This window comes from Tetrao urogallus, assembly GCF_951394365.1.
Source record: "Tetrao urogallus genome assembly, chromosome: 9".
Taxonomy (NCBI): domain Eukaryota; kingdom Metazoa; phylum Chordata; class Aves; order Galliformes; family Phasianidae; genus Tetrao; species Tetrao urogallus.
In genome coordinates, this window is record NC_136822.1 from 6326800 (window position 1) to 6334334 (window position 7535).

Below are 7535 nucleotides of genomic sequence, written 5' to 3' on the forward strand. Positions count from 1 at the left end.
TGTGCAAGAAGTTGTTTTGGAGCTCGCATCTGGAGCTGGATTAAGCTCTGTGGTGTGTAATGGTGCAACAGAAAATCTCAACTGATTTACAAAGGAAGAAAACCTTCTGTGTTTTTCTGCTTCTGCTCAAATGTTAATTGAGATACTAAAATTGTAATATACAGAGGTAGTTGTGCGTTTAAAATATAAGTTGGCTGCTTTTTCATTTGAAGTTAAAAATGAAAAACTTTTAAAATTTTCTCTCATTTTGCTTGTTTAGCACTTTTCTGATTGGCCATTATACTGTGACTTACAGTAATGTTTTCTTACCAATGAATGTGCAGACTTCTTGGGAATCATCTTCTTTTTTTTCCTTCTTCTTTACCCTGAAGTTAAATTAAATACTTGTGCAGTTTTATAAAGTGATATGACAGTGTGATTTCCAAGACCTGCTTTATATTGGATGTAGGGCTGTTTCATATGAGATCTCCTGTGCATACGTGCTGTGAGCATAGCTCTGCAGTAAGTGCTTTTTCATTTAAGAGAGTTTCTCTTCTGCCTTTTCCTTGTAAGCATGAAAAATGTTTGTCCTGGTAAATTTTGATTCCAGGCACTTATTGATACGTTAGCAGTTCTGTTGCTCCCTCTTGTGGTTTCTGTCTGTAATTAAGGAAGTTTTTCTAGATCCTGAGGATTTTCTATCAAAACCATGTATTATTCTAGCAAAATTTGAATGCTTACAATAAACATTAAGCTCAGACTTCTGTAAGAGTTCTCAGATGAAATCTTTTTCAGTTTTATTTTTAAATGGCTTTATTGCGTGAGGAACATCCACAATATAGACTGCTTAGGCTGGAAGTCCCAATAGAACAAGAACCATCCGGGGCAGAAATGGGTTGCTGAACAGTTTCTGATTTAGTTCTGCACAAAAATAAAGAGGTGACTGTGAATCGTTGCTTGTGTGTGGATAATAACACAAACATTTTATGGAGGTGAAAAATAAAATGATGCTTAAAAGTAGCCTTGAAGTGCAGTTTATGTAGTGCTGCCTGGGGACTTAAGCCATGGGTTTTCAAATTATTTATCACATTAAGTGTTGATGTTCAGGAAGGGAAATAGTACTTATGTAAAGTTCTGCTGCGGAAATTTGGTCCATTTTTTTTGTTGCTGTTTGTTTGTTTCAAAGGTTTAAATGTCTTTCAATTGCATTGTTTTTTTTTTTTTTTGTTTTTTGTTTAGCATTTTTATTTTTTTAGCACATCCTTACAACAATGAACTGAGTCTAAACATTCATTGACGTGAATACTGTTTCAACGAGTTAACCTCAACTCTTTTGCTTATATTTTTTTTTCCATTTGTATTCTTTCCTTGCATCATGGGGATATTTACAGTCAGTTGTTATTACTTACACGTTAAAATCAGTAAGCTTAAATGTGGAGGAAAAAAATCCAGTCTTCTCAGGGGATGACTGAAACTCTGCAGTAGTCCATTCCTCCAAATCTGTCAACTTGGGTTGGGCTAGCCAGCTTTTTGTCTTGAATCTCTGTATGAAAAAGGCCAAGTGGTCACATTGCTGCATTGTACTGCCAGAAATATTGTGGTTATGTGCCATGCTCCTCTGGGGCACTTGCAAAGGTACAGAGGTTTCTTGGCTCTTTGTGTTCCCAGGTTCCGTGGGTCATTGCTGAAGTGTCAAATCAGTGAAGACCACAGCTGTTCTAGAATTAGAGGTCTGCATCTTGTATGGTGTGAAGGAAGCATTTTTAAAGGGGCAAATATTTGTTTTTCTCTTAATGTTCTTTTAGCAAATACTGTATTTGTGGGACACAGCAGAAATCAGTTGTGCTGTGTGATAAGTCTGTGCGGAGCCTTGTTCTGTCTAAGCTGTGCTTTGCTTAGAGACAATTCTGACAATAGAGGAAAGGAGCTAGATGTAGGAGGGCTTGTATAATAATTTGTGGTGTGTTTTGATTGTAAAATGTATCGCCACTAGTGTAATGATGTTCACATCTGCAGTCAGAACTCACATTTGTATAATGCAGTCTGATCATGTGGGCCATTTTAGTTATTGCTTTTGATACAAGTATACATTCAGCAAGGTTGAATTAAATGGACAATTCTGTATTGATATTTCTTCAGATTAATCTCTGTATAATCTCTTATTTTTTTTTTTCCCAATGTTTTCTCAGCTGTAGAGCCTGCATGCATTAGGTATATTAAGTATTGTTTAAACATTTTTTCCTTAACTAGGACACAGTGCAGTTTGCTTTAGTCTTACCCATGTAAGGTGTCTGGCAGCGTTGGCCTCTTTCTTCCTGCGTAATGGTACAATACCCAAAACAATGGGCTCTGCTTTCAGTGGAGTCATTGGGAACAGCTTTGTAGATACCATCAGCTACCTGTGCTATTTGATTTGCAGCCTGAAGAAATTTGAAGTTAAGTCCGAGACTGTAGACAGCACTGTATCTAACATAATGGTTAGCTGGTCTCTTTTAGATGCTTAGTGCCTTTGACGGTGTTGTTAAAGTGCATTAGGACTGCAGAAATTAGAGAGATTTGCTCTTTTTTGAAAGGATCTAATTAAAAAAAAATGTTAATAACAGCACCATTGCGTTAAAAAACAAAAACAAACAAAAACAAAACAAGCGAGCAAACAAACAAAACCTTTGGAAATTATTTTATGAAAGATACCATAATTTTATCACGCCGAAACATCAGTCTCCTCTAGCTTTCTGGTATTAAATAAGTAGGATTTCTTTTGCATGCCTGCAGAAATCTTGAGTAAGAGCAGATGTCAGTGGGAAGGAACGTCACCATGAAATTTTGAGCTGACAGAATATTTTCTGTATGCTTTGGGAAATTTTCACATTTTGTTTTGTCTCTCTAGGAAACCTTCTCATCCTCAGCTGGAAGCTTTCATTAAACACATGTCCAAAGGCTCTGCAGCCCAAATGGATGGAACCCTAAGCAGCCTGCCTCGTTACCCTAGTCATTCTCTTTGTGAAATGGGAGAGCTTACACAGACTGGTAAGTTTCCGTGGCAGCTTTACATTTTCCTCTGCTCTCTTAACACAATCTGTTTGAAAGCATATGCTCTATTTTTCTTAATAAATGCTTTTCTTTGGGAAAATCATAATATTGGTCATAGGTTGGTTTTGCTGGGATAGGAGTCAAGTACTGAACTCTCTGCCAAAAGTGATATCCATCCAAGAAACTGAACATTTTTCTATAGCCTGCCTGCGTTCTGTTAGAGGTCAGTCACCCTTGGCATCTCTTTCAACTTTATTTTTAAGAAGTTAGAACAACTTTAATTCATGTTGTCCCAAACCACAAAATTGCTTTGTCACCCATATGAAAAATCACATGGTGGAAAATTACAGTCCTTCAGAGGAAGGTTTGGTAATTTTATTGGTTAGTTTGTGATTCAGAAAGATCCTGGAACTGAAGAACAATCAGTTAGTTGCCAGTTTTCACCTGTAAAACAACTGCTGAGTCTACATAAAGAAGATTCAGATGTAGCAAATTTGTTTATATTATCAAAGAAGAACATCTTTGAAATATCTGATGCTTTTTTCAGTTTTCCTTTGTCTTCTTCCCCTCCTTTTTTTTTTTTTACTCTCTTTTTTTTTTTTTTTTTTTTTTTTTGCTTTCTAACAAAGTTTGAATAGCATTAAGGGAACTGGGCTAGTAGGCATGGATTCATCTTTTCTGCCTTGTTGATGGATGTTTTCACCACAGGCAAAAAGTAAGGAGAGAGAAAAATGTTTGTAAGAAATATTTTTTTAGAGCTCTTGGAATTGTTTATATTTTTATTCAGAGTAACTAGCTGAACTGAATTTGAAGTCAAAGTCAGTGTATTAGCATGGTGCCAATTTCCTATATTTTTTTTATTCCAAAAATGATCTGTCGAATCGTCATGTTCTTGTGCCTTATCAGAAGATAAACTTGTGTTAGGCAACAGTGTCAAGTCTTGCCAAGTGATCTTGGGAAGATTCTTGCCAGATAACCAAGGACTTTTACTGATGCAGCAGATTGCATGTGAAACTGGATTCATCACTGCACACTTTATGACTGAGCTAATGTTTGTGACTCCTATTGCCTGTAGCAGGTTATAAAAATGTTCAAGTTAATCAAGGGTTTGTGCCTGTCTGTTGGCTGCTGAGGGTGGATAACACAAGCAAGATAGATTCTGGAGCTGGTATGGGAGAAGGATACATGCCTTCTTCCTATCCAGCTAAATAAAGCCAAAGCACTAGTGTGAATGTTACCAAGCAATTTGAGTACTTCACCCTGCCCATGGGGAGGGGGTTTGGAACTAGATCTTTAAAGTCATTTCCAATCTAAGTCAGTCTAGGATTCTACTTTCTGAAGGAAGATGAAGAAGCCTGATGCGATTTCTTCACAGGCTGGTTTTGTGAGTTTGCATGCTAATTTACATTCTGTGTTTTCATTATCCTCACTCCTGGTAGTTTTTCTGGCTAACGTAAATGTGCAGAGAGTACAGCATTCACAATTGGTCTGGGAACCTGACTCAGGTAATGTCTGGGTCCACATTGATAACAATCCTGTTTTTATAGTAATGTTAGACCCATTCAGTCCTGTATTTCTAGTTTCAAAAGCAATATTAAATGACTAATGTTTTAAACTAATTGTGCAAAACTAGCTTTTTCTGTCTGTATCTCAGTTTAGCTCCTAAAATCTGAGAGATACTGAAAGGACAGCAGGTATCTCATTTGTGGGTGAGGGCTGCTCACAAGCGGTGTTCCTCAGGGGTTGGTCTTGGGACCAGTGCTCTTCAACATCTTCATCAGTGATACAGATGATGGTATCAAATGCACCCTCAGTGAGTTTGTGGATGACACCGAGCTGATTGGTTTTTTTTTATTGGATTTATTTAATTTTTTAATTTAAATTTATTGGAAAAAAGGGAATTTATCAATTTATTGGAAGGAAGGGAAGCTATCTAGAGGGACCTGGACAGGCTGGAGAAGTGGACCCATGTGAGCCACATGAGGCTCAGTAAGGCCAGGTGCAGGGTGCTCACTTGGGTCAGGGCAATCCCCGGTATTTATACAAACTGGGGAAAGAGCTCCTTGAGAGCAGCCCTGCAGAGATGGACTTGGGGGTCCTGGTGGGTGAGAAGCTGGACATGAGTCAGCAGTGTGCGCTTGCAGCCTGGAAGGGCAACTGGGTTCTGGGCTGCGTAAAAAAAAAAAAAAAAAATGGGGGATGGTCAGCAGCGACAGGGAGGTGATTGTCCCCCTGTACTTGGCTCTTGTGAGGCCCCATCTGCAGTACTGTGTCCAGGCCTGGGGCCCCCAGTACATGGACATGGAGCTTTTGGAGCAGGACCAGAGGAGGGCCACTGAGATGATCAGAGGGCTGGAGCACCTCTCCTGTGTGTAAAGGTTGAGGGAACTGGGATTGTTTAGCTTGGAAAAGAGAAGGCTCTGGGGAGACCTCGTTGTGGCCTTCCAGTACTTGAAGGGAGTCTATAAGCAGGAGAGGAACAGCTGTTTACAAGAGTGGATAGTGATAGGACAAGGGGGAATGGTTTTAAACTAAGACGGGAGGCTTAGATTCGATATTAAGAGGAAGTTTTTCACACAGAGGGTGGTGATGCACTGGAACAGGCTGCCCGAGGAGGTGGTGGATGCCCCATCCCTGGAGGCATTCAAGGCCAGCCTGGTCTGGTGGTTGGCAAAGCACAAAGCAGGGGGGTTGAAACTGGATGATCATTGTGGTCCTTTTTCAGCCCAGGCCATTCTGTGATTCTGGTCTTCAAGAATAGGTGAGGCTCAATTTTGCCATTCATAGTTTTTAACAGAGCTTTTAACAGTAATGCTAGCTGTATTTCTTTCTTTTTTTTTTTTTTTTTTTTTCTTCCATCAAAACTGAGGAGATTATAATCATGTGTTGTGCCGCCTTAAAAAATTAAACAGCAAAAAATCTCTTTCAGGTGTCGTACAGCACTTGCGAAATGGACAACTATTGCGAGAAATTTATATAAACAAACATAAACTGCTTCTGAATGACTGGACGGCAAAACAGCTCTACTTGGAGACTACAGGAAAAAGCCGAACCCTGCAGAGTGCACTGGCGCTGCTTTACACCTTTTTACCAGATTTTGACTGGAAAAAAATTAACATGAGGCATCAGTGGAGCACTATTTTTTGTTCTGGAAGCTGCGACTGTCCTATGCGGAACCACTACCTAGAAGAGGAACAGCGCAGGCAGTACAGCTTACGGGTGAAGAATGGTGATTTGGAGAAAATATATGTGGATATGGCAAAGATTGTTGGCATTCCTACCAGGCAGTTGAGAGCCTCTAACCCAATAGATTCTCTCTTGTGCTATTTTTGCCACAATGTCAGTTTCCCCTGTACCAAAACTGGCTGCATTGGTATGGAACACTTCAAAGTAATCAAAAGACATCAGTTGGAGGATGAGAGAGAAAGACAGGAAAAGAAACTCTATTTCCTGTATGCCCTGTTGGCTACTCACCCTCTCCTCAACCAGACTGTTAATCGGCTTCAGCGAATTGCAGAAGGCAAGAAAGAAGAAATATTTGTTCTTCACTCTGCACATGATGTCACGTTGTCACCTGTTCTTAGTGCCTTGGGCATTACAGAGGCCAGATTTCCACGATTTGCTGCCAGATTAGTTTTTGAGCTGTGGCAGGATGGGAAGAGACCCAAAGAACACTTTATCCGCATCCTGTATAATGGTGCTGATGTCACATTCCAGACCTCATTCTGCAAGGATTATTATAAACGTTCCAGCAAGCCAATGTGCCCGCTAGAAAAATTTGTTAGCTTTGTGAAGAGGGATATGTTCTTAGTTTTTAACAGCACTAGTTATTATGATGCATGTCGTAGAAGACCACTGTAGGGAAGGAAAGTGAAACTGTTAACTTCTGTGTAGGTGAAAGTCTGTATTCTGGTTGAGGCGCGTTTCAGTTCTGTTGTTTGTTGACAAATGATATTGCTTGGAACACTCTTCAGTTTCCTTTTCATTCAAACTGTAGATGGTCTCCAGTAGAAGAACAGATACTGTGGAAGTGCTTTGTCTGTGTTAACTATCATGAATTGATAAACCACGTGAGCTACTGTAATGTTGGACTTTGCTTGATAGAGTGAGAGAGCACAGATTTCATTTCCCTGTATTCCAGAGCAATACTTGCACACCACGAGTTTAAAAACAAAGCATTCTTTTTTCACCATTATCTTGTAATCATATAAGCAGCTGTATCAAGATATTTATAAAAACTCAGACATCTGTTTGTAGGACATTCTGGGTGCTCCCTACTCTGAAAGCATTTTAATATTTAGGAACAGGACTTTAAAGTAAAGTGCTTGGTTATACCTGAGCATGTACAAATGAGTGTGTGCCTTTCTGACCTCACAGACCTACAGATACATACTTATACATTGCCTGTGCCAGAGAAGGGTGTACTGGAAAATGTGTGCAAAACTCTGTTCTCTGACTGCACTTTTAGCACTTTGAACAATACGAACACAATCTACAAATACGTAATGGTCTTGTATTAAAATAGG

The 7535-nt window shown here is 39.4% G+C and overlaps 1 protein-coding gene across 1 annotated transcript in view; it reads left to right on the top strand.

Annotated features, from left to right (window-relative positions):
* Nucleotides 1-6870, top strand: part of PXYLP1 (2-phosphoxylose phosphatase 1) — a gene marked incomplete at both ends in the record, with an annotated part of 33800 nt that extends 26930 nt beyond the window's left edge. Inside the window, 2 exons of the mRNA XM_079539756.1 lie at nt 2867-3006; nt 5939-6870. Coding sequence (XP_079395882.1) covers nt 2867-3006; nt 5939-6870 — 1072 coding nt within the window. The remainder of the gene's footprint in view (nt 1-2866; nt 3007-5938) is intronic.
* Between the last annotated feature and the right edge of the window lie 665 nt (nt 6871-7535).